The sequence below is a fragment of the Apodemus sylvaticus genome, chromosome 13 (genome assembly GCF_947179515.1).
Source record: "Apodemus sylvaticus chromosome 13, mApoSyl1.1, whole genome shotgun sequence".
Taxonomy (NCBI): domain Eukaryota; kingdom Metazoa; phylum Chordata; class Mammalia; order Rodentia; family Muridae; genus Apodemus; species Apodemus sylvaticus.
In genome coordinates this window covers 25874943-25889018 of record NC_067484.1, presented here as the reverse complement: position 1 = coordinate 25889018, position 14076 = coordinate 25874943, and the positions used below count along the sequence as shown (strand labels likewise).

The following is a 14076-nucleotide window of genomic DNA, read 5'->3' as shown; positions in this document are numbered from 1 at the left end:
GGGCACAAAGCTTTTTCTACAGATGTTGAAGGCAAACAAAGTCACTGTGATTGGGCAACCCACATTTAAATCAAATTAGCAGAAGTCTTTCTTGCAGGTACCATGAAGTTTTAAAATAAATTATTTTGCTTTTACAAGATTATAAAGATTAGAGATTTTCAAGGATGGTCAGAAAGAGAAAAGTTATTCAATGTAGTTTATTAGCCCTGTGTTTATAATGAAAGGCTCATAGAATGATTCCAACATCAGAGAGCACTCTAGAGCAGAATGCCTTCATTGAATAGAGGGAGGAGAGAAAGAATGTATACATTTGTATATGAGCTTGTGTGTGTGTCTGTGTGTGTGTAGAGTGACTTAACTAATCCATGATACATACTGAAACCATAATCTATGAAGCCAAGCTTATAAGAAATGAAATAATGGAAAATAACCCACCTTCTCATGTTAGTAGAATAAACAGGAGCTACTCACCGAGTCTCTCGATGGAATAGTACCGCTGCTTACTGTCCACACGCACTGTCTCAGCATAAGGACTGCCAACCCCATAGCCAATAATATAGCCTCTCACCACGATGTTTGGGTTGAGAGGAGGAGTCCAACTCATGATGATGCAGTTTGTCTGTGGCCTCACATGAAGAGAACTCGGCTGGTCAGGGACTTGAGACTCTAGGATTAAAAGACAGATATCAGCAAGCCTCATTTCAGAGTTACAGAATAGCAAATATTGCACACAGATGCACACATTGATGGATCTCTTGTTATGCAGAGTGCATCTTTCCTATCACCCACTACACTTTCCATGTTTGTTACCAGATTCTCTCTCTCTCTCTCTCTCTCTCTCTCTCTCTCTCTCTCTCTCTGTGTGTGTGTGTGTGTGTGTGTGTGTGTGTGTATACACCCATATCTGGATACTACTAGAGGTAGGTATTTGGTGTCTTCCCTTATAAACTTCCACCATCTTTTATATGAAAAATTTCCTCACTGAACCTGCTCTTCACTGAATAGACTGGTGGCCCAGAGAATTCTAGATATCTGTCTTGCTCCCCTTACAAAGTATACCTGAGGGCCCAGGTTTTCAATTAAGATGGCAATGCACACACACTCAGGTCTTCATACTTGCCTAGCAGCACACTACTGGTCAAACCATCTCTCCTGTCACATCAAAGGAATTTATTGAATTTCATCTAACATATTTTGATCATATTCTCCCACATCTAATTTCTTAAACATTTTTTGTACACACATGCAGTGTCATGCTTCTATATTTTAATAGCCTTTTTTATTGTTCTTCATATATTTTCCTTAAGCATCAGTAATTCATTGAAAAATTATGGCAAACAAAATAACTGAAAAGAAAAGAAAATGACAAAACTGTCTTCTCTAAGAATTATTTACTCAATTTTAACAAAAATCAAAAATATCTGTACCAATTCTTCTTTAAGAAATTGAGTAGGCTGGATAGATTGCTCAGGTCTTTACAGTTTGTTCTGCTCCTGTAAAGCAGCACACTTAGGTTCCCAGAAGTAGGGTTATGGATGTCAGTCCCCTGAAATTCACACATTTGCTTCTTGTCTCAATGAACACCCACACAAGTGAGCATATTTCCAATCTCCAACATTAAAAAATAAAAGTAAGATATGTTAATGAGAGAGATAATTGATGTGAATTAGATAGATGCTCAGCATAACTCAAAACATATGTTGCCCAGTGTTTGTTGACTCTTAAAAATGGTATTATTAAAGGAAAGGATTCAAGCTATAAATAGCTAAGATTCTATTCTACACTAGATTACACATAGAAGTGTGTAAAACCTTACTTGTAAGCCTCTATTCCCTCAGATGTATAATGAAGATAAAGTTGTGAACAATTTCATAGGGTTTTGAAAAGACTTAATGAGAGCTAATGCATTAAAATTCTTCTTATGAGGAGTACCTAAGGTCTCAAATGATATTGGAAATTAGTGAATGTCTAACATTTTTTCTTTTATAGAGACTGCAATGACGAATTTTACTACTAAATTAACATTATTGTTACGTTTTAATGTCATAACAACATGATGATGAGACATCATCATTTTGAAATATATGTATCCCTAAAAGACACTGATACTTGTTTAGTTAATATCGATATTTATACAGCATCTCATGGGTTTGGAATATAGATCTTTTGTTTTCCTTTGTTTTGTTTTTATTATTTAGGATTTTTATTACCATGATAAAGCACTATGAACAAAAAATTACTTGTGGAAGAAAGGGTTTATTTCAGATAATAATTCTCATGGTACATTCCATCACTGAGTGTACTCAGAGCAGGAAGACGGCATAGAGAGTACTGGTTACTGGTAATAATTTTTCAGTTTGATTTGTTATACATCCTAGGACCATTTGCCCAAGGTTGGCACTGCCTATACTGAGCATGGATCTGCCACATCAATCAATAATCAAGAAAATTTCTTATATGTTTATCTACAGGACCACCATATCAAGGCATTTTTCAGTTGAGATTTCCTCTTCTGAGAGTCTAGCCCGTGTCAAGTTGACAACAAAATCAATTGTGACAATAGGGCCATATATCTATGATAGAATATAGGACAAGGTGGAAATAGTAGACATAACCCAAATTCTTGTAATTTATAACATGAGAAAAACATATATGTGAGAATATATTTATAGTAATTTATGGTAAACATTTTGATTGACTGTAAATAGCAATCAAATTATGACAAATATTTTGATAGAAAAAGATATATATGGTATGTTGGAAATCAGTTAAGCTCTATGAGAAATAAAAAACAAGTGGCCATCCTGACTCTGAAAGGGCAATAAATCAACATATTTCCTGAAAATTAAAAAGGTACTCAAAAGTAGAAGTTATTTGAACGTCATTCAAACAATAATGTCATTTATTTTCTCTGTCTAAAATGTTTAAAAGTTAGCTCATCAAACAATCTTAAATAATTTCATCACTCAAGGAAATAGTAGATTGTCTTTCCTTTGTGATTTGATATCAAAAGGTAGTCATATCCCTATACACTAATTTTATTCATATTATACTTGACATTTGTAGTGTTTATGGTGAAAGAATGCTCTTCAAAGTTATGACAGTAGCTGCCATATAAAAATTGTTCCAAAAGAGAAAAAAGATGTTACATCAATAAAAGTTTCTAAATATTATTTCATTTTCCTACTTTTGTGAGCAAGGAGGGACAAGCTATTATTTGTCCGTCTTCCATAAAGAAGACACCTCTATAATATGCAAAAGTATCATAAAAATTATATCTCAAAATATGGATATAAACCTTTATGACAGGAACACAACATATGCAAAATATTTCTCTAAGTAAAGTAGTAAAAATGATGAAATGGATGGCTTAAAATTTTGCAACCCCATTGGTATAGTCTCACAAGTGTCCTTGGATTGTAATATATTTCATAATCCATTCTGTTTAACATATTTTAAATTGTAAAATTACTATTAAAACAGGACAATATACCTAATTTTATCTCAAAAAAGCTACTGAATATCATCAAGAATTTCTGCATTTATGTTTGTGGGTATGTGTATTCATGTATATAACCATGTATGGTGGTGTGTGCATATGTAATACATAAAATATATTCCTTGAGTAAAGCTTCACTTTCATTTGAGAAAGGGTCTCTAACTAATCCTGGAGCCATATCTCACTAGACAGTCTGCCCTGTGTGCCCCAGAGATCCTCATGCCCCACCTCCCCACTACAAGGATCAAAGACTCAGGCCGCCATGCCTATCAATCTATGTGAGAGCAAGAGAGTCATGTTCAGGTCCTCATGCATTTGTACTGATCTCTGTACTGACTCCAGCATCATCTATTCCAGTCCCTGAATACATTACATTTTAAAAGAAGAAAAAGTCAATTATTTGAATGGCAAAAGTCAATATATTGTAGAATAAAAGAGAAAATATAAAATACTTCTAGAACCATAATTATTACTTTAGTTTTCTGCAAACCATAAAATTATTTTCCTTTATTGGTTAGGTTAGAATCCTAAGAGCATAATTACCAGAGTAATAGGAACACATGACAGTGAGTATTAAACTGGCCCTTCGCGACCTGTTGGAATTTGTCCTTATCCTCCGTTGAACTTAAATACTTTTAGCCTTGTATACATTTCTCAAGATGATTTCATCATTATATAAAACAGGATTGTAGATATAAGGGAAAGTACCATTTTTCCATCTATATATTTCATCAAGTTTTTATTTTTTACCAATTACTTAAGGTCATAAGTATAGAAGAAAGAGAGATATCAATGGACTTTTAGAACCAGAAAATTTGATCCATTATATATGACCTCTGAATCATAATACCTAAGAGAGCAAATTGTTTACAATTCATAAGAGCCAATTCATATTCTCTCTCTCTCTCTCTCTCTCTCTCTCTCTCTCTCTCTCTCTCTCTCTCTCTCTCTCTCCTTCCCTCCATCCCTCCCTTAGTCCCTCCCTTCCTCCCTCCCTCCCTGCATGTATAACTGCAGGTGGACAAGGACACGAGGTTTCATTTCAGATGGTTATGAGCTGCAATGTGGTGGTGGGAAATTGAACTCAGGACCTCTGGAAAAGCAGACAGTGTTCTTAACCTCTGAGCCATCTCTCCAGCAACCCACCTACTCTCTTTTTAAGTATAACACAGGGAAAACAATTTTATATTTTAGAATAAACTTATATATATATATACATTTTACCTTATAGGTTATGAATGCAGTTATTACTACAGTGAATTATAAAAATATCAATTCAATTTCTCAACAAAAAACTACATGACAAGAGCACCACTTGTTTAAGATCTAATTTTGAAATTTGCTGCTCATGTGTACTTGAAAGGTTTTATATTTATTATTAGGATGGAAACTGTATATATAAAGAAAGAGAAGTTATCAGAATAATTATTGAGATAATCTAAAACTAAAGGGATCACACATTACCAGAAAATTTCAAGTTAATGATGACAAAGTGTTTTACAAATATCATGATCATGACACAGAATTCTGGAGCCATGGTTAAAGATGTTATGGAATTCTGGAGTCTCTCTTAGTTTGTTTTCTATAATATATATGTTGTCTTTGAGTAATGATTATAGGTCTCCGATAATGAATAATGTTTAGGTTAAGCAATTGTAACATGTCAATCATACATAACATTTCTAATAGGCCAATGCCAGAGGTATATATTGAGTCAATAAAAAAAATCAAAAATGGAGTTTAAAAAGAAATCAGGAGCACTTAATAAATTCATTGTACCATTCAATAAGTAATACACAAAGACCTTTCCTTTCTTTTCTAAAGTGAGTGTTCATGAAGAGACAATCTTGGAAGATTGTGACATTTGAAGAAATGAAAACACCTAGTACAAATACCAGCTAAGGAATGTGTGTGGTATTTGAAGAAACCAAAGAAACCTGAAGAATGGACAGCTACAAAAAAAATTCAAGTGAGTTAGCTAGTGAGCATGTGAAACAGTATTGCTACAAATTGGACATATTCCCAGAAAATTAATAGATATGATCACAAACTAATCTTCTAAATATGACTATGCATATTTCCCATACTCATATTTATAGCAGCAATATTTACTTTGTTAACAATTGAGCAAAAGTTGAAATAACTCCTATGCCAATCAATGGATGAATGTGTAAACATATTATGAGATATTCATTCAATAAACTACTCTTCATCTAAATAAGAAAGAAATTCTTAAACATGCAAATTTTGTGAATAAGTTAAATTGTATACCCATCTGGAACAGAAATAATTCCACCTATGTGAATTAGAATGCTCAAATTTAAAGAGTCATGCAGTGGAACAGTAATTATCAGGTAGAAAAGAAAGAAACAAGAGCCAATGTTTAATGCAGTGGTTCTCAACATTCCTAATGCTGTGACCTATTTATACAGTTCCTTCTCATATGATCACCACCAACCCTATAATTACTTTAGTTCCTACATTCATCACTTCAATCTTACTGCTGTTATAAGTCATAATGCAGATAACTTTTCTCCCTTACACTTGGATGATGGTCTAGAAGGAGGGGGATATAAAGTTTTGAAAACCCTTTTAAATATAGGTTTTTTTTAAAAAAATCTAAGATTAAGGCAAGTTTTCTTATGTCTATGTTTTCACAATTGAGATGGGTGAGAAAGATGGTTCCATAAGGTTGCCAGTTGATGCCATGGGGCATCATGCCTGATGCCTTGGGCTTGATATCCATAACTTCATGTGGTGGAAGCAGAGTGTGAAAAATGCTGCCTCTCACAAGTTGTTCTTTGACCACCAAAGCTGTGTCATGGTGCACAGAGTCTATTCTAATTGACAAAGCTGTCTCATGGTTTTGCGTACACACACATGCACACACACATACATAGACATGCAGAAACACACTATTACATGACTTTGCAAAAGATAAAATAAACTTATTATATATAGAAGAATGATTCTACTATAAATAATATGAGAAGCAAGATATTTGCTCTGATTAAATATTATCTAATATATATGTGTGTTAAAGTATCATATCCTCATGAAATATATACATACGGTGAACCAGTTAGAAATATTTTCCAAGTAGTTTGCTACACATAAGATTAAGATTAAGCAAAATTAATAATGTAGCTAATAAAGATCTCAATTGTCATCCAATAAATTAGTGAATACTTAGACGATGAAAATGTGAAAAAGACCGAGTAGGGGGCTATTGCCTTTGTGTTCAACTTTTAGTGAACTCTACATAAAAAAATGCTAAAGCCACTATGAACTGCATCTTTACTTGATTACTACACCCTCCTTCCTCAGCATTTGATTATCCAAGAATTCAATAAAAATTTCTGGCATTCTTATGACTTCATTGACTCCAAAATATTTTCTTCTGTGTTTTGTTGATATCTTCCAAAGTTTCTTCATTAAGAGTTAACAGAGAAACAAAATTTTGAAAACATTGCTTTGAAACTTACTAGTGCATAACCTTCACATACATGTACAGGCACATACATACACATGCACATACCCACACACATATGCACACACATACACATTGTTAGTGTAAACAGAAATTGGAAGTGAGTGGAGTAAAGAAGAATTAAAGGGATAGAGAGATCTAGTGAACTCTTTACATTAAGTGAGGTAGGAACATGCTAAGTGGTGTTTCTTGACAAGAATACAGGGCAAAAACACTGTGATGTAATTGATATTTTGATATGTAGATGATGAAAATGTGGAAAAGACAGAGTAGGGGGCTGTTGCTTTTGTGTTCAACTTTTAGTGGTAATATAAACAATGCTAAAGCTATTGCTTTATTACATTTGAGGCAACATTGAGACAAAGAGAAAAAAGAACAGAGACTTTCAAAAGGCTTTAACCCTGTGTTTGGGCAGCTGTGGTGAAGGTCTTCAGTTTAAACAAAGCAGGGAGAATCCAGGGAGATTCAGAGAAACAAACAGTTTCGAATCATGATAAATTCAAATATCCTGTAAATCCAGTGAGAATTAATGTTCCATATATATGGGGAAATTCTTATTATGAGGAATAAAGGAGAATTTTTCATCTCTGTTTTTTATTAAGTGAGTAGGTAAAGCTGCATTTATTTTTCTGAGTTATGGTCAATTTCTTGACCTTGGTATTATGTCAAGTAGGCCATGTAATATTGATCAGAGTAGCTGCTTCTAACACTGTCATGATAGATGTCTTCCTTCTGGCCACTAGGATCTTATCTGATTGATCGAAATTCCATTAAATATCTCTATAAAGAAAAACCATGCATTTATGGTTCTCTTTATATAATGATGGAATAACCTTCAGGTATGCATCCAGAGTGAAACTTTTTAGTACAATAAATGGTGACAAGGAGCCCCAACAGCTCCAGAAGGGCCAGATGAATATCCATGCCCATGGTATGCCTAATAGCTCTGGAGGACACACCTCTCTGGGTATCAGCTTAACCAATTGGCAGGGTAACCAGACTTTCTCAAATCATTTCCCTATTACTTTTCCTATAGGTTTTATTGTATTTTTATACTTATCAATTAACATAATCATTCCATTGCAGTGTATCTTTCACTTTTATAAATTCTCAAATTCCTGCATCTAGAACAGTTCCTGGCACTAATGTTTAAACATATGGGTATTGAGTCTTCATTTTCTATAATGTTAAACACAACTTTAATTATACACACACACACACATACACACACACACACACACACACACACATATATATATCACGATATATATATATATATATATAACTATATATATATCACAATTTCATATAACTCTCTCTATAAGATAAGAATTGTAATGGTGAAAGAGAATCATGTGGAAATGAAATAAGATAAAAATTACTGTTATTGGTGCTTTTTTCTCTTTCCTAGCACTCAGAAAGTGGTGTCTCTCCCAGTACTATTTAATGAAAATGATCTGCTGTGTGCTGTCTGTTCTATATGCACTGCCAAATAGGGTCAGGAAGTTGATACTTGGAAAATTTCTCATTTGTTCTCCATTTAGTGTACTGCATTTTGCAGTTCATTTTTGGCAGAATTTTGTTATAGTTCTTGATAACCTATATTTCTACATACCAAATTACAAATTGATATATCCATGCTCTGTCTTCTTCAGCATGATTAATACATACTTATGTGCTCATGCCCATTTGGTAGGACTTCTTACAGAGTAACATAGGACAGTTCCACCATAAATCTTGAATGTAGTTTGTTCGCGCACCTTTGAATTCTACCATAAAGATTTTTTTTAAATACTCAATGGCTATTATTTTCCAAGTTTTGATGCATTAATATCTTTTAAAAGTTATATGCCACAAAATCCACTCAGTGTTAACCAGCTTTGTGAGATTTAGGAAATGTTAAATTTCTTCATTTGCCAGACTCATCATCACTGTGTTCAAATGTCTTCATGTTATCCATCATAGTCAGGATCATTTCCTAAGCAATATGGGTATTCCAGATGAGATACACACATCTGAAGATGCAAATCTAGCACTCGCAAATGTAGAAAAATTGACATTTGTTTCTCTGGAATGTGTTATGTCACTCATGGTTGAAAAGTAGAAATATTGCAATAAGTAGTATTGAATTTTTTGAATACCTATCACTGCATACAATGTGTAAAATGTTAAATGAGAAGACATTTATGAAAATACTGACTATAGCTCACACATAATTTGTAGTAGACAATTTTAGCTATTATCGTAATAAGGTACTGAACAAAATCCTACATGTTTTCATTGCAAGAAAAAAAGAATAAAGACTAGTTGAAAGCCTATTTCATTTAGAGAACTGGAGATGTGAGGAGTTACTAATCTTTTCCAAATAGTATATGCTAAATTATAAATTCTTCAGTGTTCTTCTACTTCAAACTGTGATGTGAAGATGTAACACTACATCTTAATATTCTAAGTCTAGATACTATACAGATAATTAGCAGCTATATCCAAACCTTTGCCACATATTTTGAAGAAACAAAAAGTTTATGGTTTGGTATAGGGCTATATTCATAGCTAGCTTTGTCTGCATGCACTGTGTGAACTGTTAATAGACATATCTATTTCTAATGATTCCTTTTTAATTCAGAGCTTGAAGAAAGGGAGGAACAGTACTATGTTTATGAAGAGTGGAACAAATAGAAGAATGTTTGCATTTAGCTCTAAGTAAGTTTTCTGACAATAAGAGTAGATATGAGTGAAGAATCAATGTGTGCGCTATTTAAAACCCATATGTATTCCCGGCTACACTTACAGGGCTGCTTATCTATTACTGCGTAATATGTAATGGGCAGTCAAACCACTGAGACATTCAAGACAAAGCATGGCCTTTGGTATTGATCTAGGGAGAAGAGTGTGATCTTAAAAAAATGCACCTGAAGTGTGCGGAAGACGGACAAGTTCACTAGATAATATACTCCCTAAATCTTTCTATCCTGACAGTACATAGATGCCAAAAGCTTGAGTCACCTGCATCTTTGTGAATGCCAGTTGACAGAATTGTGTATAGGTTTAGAAGGTTGAATGTCAGACTGGAGATCATGATGGGCACAAATGAAGATGATTCTGTGCAGTGAAATGATATCATCATGTCTAGGAACAATCAATTTGTTAACACTAAAGTAGTATCAACAAAAAATAAACAAAAGAACAACATCAACAGGAAAAACCATTGATATGAAGTTACTTTCAGTTGACAAATGATGACAGGCTAACATGAAGTGTGGTGGTGTGACTATAACTGACATGATGGAAACGGTAGAAACATAGGTCACAGCTACAGAAAGGATATTGACAAACGTGAACTGGATGTGAGGATGAGTGTAGCAGGCTGGGGTTTTCTATGTGAGGAGTAGTATTGTGATGGTTTGAATATGCTTGGCCCATGGAGTACTGTGATTAGGAGGTGTGGCCTTATTGGAATAGGTTAGCCATAGTTTGTGTGGGCTTTAAGACCTTTCCTTGTCTTAGCTGCCTGGAAGCCAGTCTTCTCCTAGAAACCTTCAGACGAAGATGTACAAATATGAGCTCATGTACCATGCTTGCCTAGATGATGTCATGCTCCCACCTTGAGGACAGTGGAGGGAACCTCTGAAACTGTAAGCCAGCAGCAATTAAATGTGCCATTTTAAGAGTTGCCTTGATTATTGATTTTGTTTACAGCACTAAAACCTAACTAAACTGAAATAGGCCAAACCACACTTTTGTTTGGAAGAATGTGGATTTGGGACTTTGGAAAACAGAGGAATGCTTTAAGTAGAGCTTAATGGGCTATCCAAGTAGGAATATGGAAGACTTTGTTCCTGGGTGTGATTTAAACTGTGCAGACCTGGCCCAAGGGATTTTAGTGGAGATTTTCAATACATTGCCTACAAATTGTTTTTGTGACATTTTGGTCCGTGGCTGCTTTTTGCCATTGTCTGAAGAGTCTGCCTAAGGCCAAGATGAAGAGACTCAGATTACTTGCATTGACAGAGGAAGTCTCAGAAATGCCCAGCATAGCATAGACTTAGTTTTCAGGACAAGTCTCATGAAAAGTGTTTTGAACAGGCATAGCAAGCTTTCAAAGGAAAAATATACAAAAACAAAAACAAAAAAAGCAAAAAACAAAAAAACAGTGTTATCAAGGAAGTGAATCCTGTGTTCAAGGATATTAAATTGAATTAATGGAATAGTGATCTTGGGGTAAGATCCCACCCAGCTATTTTTAGGTCTAGACATGTTAGTATTAGCCTTTAATCCCAGGAGGCAAAGCCACACCTCCAGAGTTCAAGGTCAGCTTGGTACTAAATGCACTTTTGATTGTGCTTTGTTTAGGTATGGCCCCCCATGGACTCATGCGTTTGAACAAGCCTATGGGGTCCTGGGAGTGGAATGTGATGTCTTAAATATACTTGGCTCAGGAAGTAGCACTATTAGGAAGTGTGGCCTTGTTGGAGTAGGTTGTGACACTGTGGGTGTGGATTTTCAGACCCTTGTCCTAGCTTCCTGGAAGGTAGTCTTCTAGTCTGTTCACAGAAGTAAAACCCTAAGACAGGTATCTAGATAAAGACTCAAAGAGAGAATATAATTAGTAGATTTTGCTTATGTTTATTTTTGAAGCATAACTCATTTGTACAATTAGTATTTTTAAAAATCAGAAGCATTACACTGTAAACTCACAGCTAATTTAGGCTTTAATCTTCAATCCTGAAAGTATTAAAAAAAAAAGAAACGATAACAAGTTTCCTTGACTACCATTGGCTCGATATTTTTGAATTATGCAGTAGATGATCTTGTCACCCCTTTTGACTTTATATTCTAGCACCAGAATCAACTACAATAAGCTAAGTGTATAGAGCAGGAAATATTGCCTGACCTATGAGAAATACTGGCAATGACCCTGGAACACTCTGTGAAGCATCCTGTGACTGAGGACTGGCTGGATTTTATCTTTATTTCACAAATATTGAGAAAAAATTTTCTGCATTCTATGTTATATTTTACTGATTAAATTATGTATTTCTATGCTGCAGACTTCTTTATGGATTTTTCATCATATTTTATAACAAATGTTAATTATACTTTTTGGAACTTTCTTGGAATTCTTTTACATTTATTCTTTCATACAAAGTGTACTGTGACTGGAATTGTACTAAATCATTGATTTGGGAAGAATTAACATAGTGCTCATATACTCATCTAGAAATGAATATATACATCATCTATCTATCAATCTATCTATGCATATTTACATATGTGTATATGTGTATATTCTATTTTGTGATGTCTCAGTTTATATTTTTATTAAAATAAATGTTTTTATTGATCACATTCATCTATATCTTGCTAAATTTCATTAATTTTGATTGTACATATCGCATTTTAGCTTTTTGCTTCCTTTTTAAATAATTATTATAATTATTTAATGTTATTAATGGAATTTGAAGTAAAAGTAACTTTTATATTTACATAAAAGATACCTACTACTTATCAAAATTTCTAATTATTTTCAATGGTTAGTAGTGTATTGTTTTCAAATTTCTCAAATATGCATTCTTATTACTTCTAAAAATTACTATTAGAAATTAAATATTACATTTTTAAAAGATTGTTATGTTTCCTAATGAAATCTCAATATTTTTGGTAGCTGAAATAGTACTAGTCTTTGTAAGCCTCTTTAGATTTTAAGGAAAAAGTTTTAACTATTTTATAATTTAGCATTAATTCTTGTTCTCAGTTTCTTACAAAACCAATAGATGTTTTAGATGATTATATTCTTATTAACATAAATTTTTAAAAACATCAATGACTATTTTACAATTTTCTCTTTTCATTTATTGGTGCAGGTATAAAATAAAATTATTATTATATAACTAGATGATGGACTTTCAATGAATCTGCATATATCCCCGCATTTATATCAGAGGCAAACAAGTGCTTCATAAATTCTTGATAAAAAAGCAGTAATATGTTATTATTCTCTCCAACAGAACTGTAATCATGGGCTGTGGTAGAATATATTAAACCATAAAACACATGCCAAATACGTCATTATTGCTATAGTCAAATCTCATTAAGACTACTCAGATGCATTCAATTCTTACAACTTCTTTATAATCGACTAAGCTCAGGTTTGGAGAAGTTAAATTAGTCTCCCTTAATTACACAATAATTCGTGCACGGTTCAGACTTAATGACTAACAATTATGGTGTTTTTCTTTGTTTTGTTTTGCTATATTGTTGCATAGGATTTTTGTTTGTTTGTTTGTTTTGAGGTGTGTGTAAGTGTGTTTGGATTTGGGTTTTTGTTATAGAATAATCATTTCACCAAATCAAGTCATGGATCAACCATTTTATGAGCAAATGAAAAAGATTGTGGTGTCTACCTACAGGACTCAAGTACTCAGTATTTTAGATATTTTTCCAAATCTAAATAATCTCTGATTTCATTTACAAACTGTTGGTCTGTGATTTTGAACAGCCACTTGGCCAAGAACTGAAGCTGACTTTCAATTTGTTAGAAAAATTAGTTTTGGCTTTGCCTAATCTATTCCTTGTAAAAAATGAACTCCAAGTAAATTATAGTATGAATCTTGGATCTTAAATTCTGTTACAACCACAGCTGAGGTCTGATTTTGCTAAATCTAGTTGTCAAGGATTCTACCAAATGGCTCCTACCAAAGTCCATGAGAAAAATTCCATTTCTTGACAGCACTTGAATTTTTTCTTCTCCCATCAAGTACCTCAAGAACCAAGGTAATTTCCCAGAAGAATATTTGTTTTTGCTATGGATGCAAATCCCACTCCTTACAATAACTTATAATTGTCAACTTATATGCATTTGCATTGTTATGACATATGTGTTCATTAAAATAACACCACCAAGTAAATACAACTTTGGCATTTATAAAAAATAAAATTTGGTTTAAAGAATATTATTAAGTATTAATATTACAAAGAAAATATTAGATCTTCTCTCTTGCTACTGAGCAGGCAGGTACAGTGAGGAGCACAGGGAACACAAGAGTGGCAGAGCAGCTGGGACAGGGTCTGATCGGGCTCCACCTGT

The 14076-nt window shown here is 33.5% G+C and overlaps 1 protein-coding gene across 1 annotated transcript in view; it reads right to left on the bottom strand.

Annotated features, from left to right (window-relative positions):
* The window catches only part of Dcc (DCC netrin 1 receptor), a 1165761-nt gene that overhangs the window by 167498 nt on the left and 984187 nt on the right, over positions 1 to 14076 (bottom strand). Inside the window, exon 15 of the mRNA XM_052155825.1 lies at positions 472 to 666. Coding sequence (XP_052011785.1) covers positions 472 to 666 — 195 coding nt within the window. The remainder of the gene's footprint in view (positions 1 to 471; positions 667 to 14076) is intronic.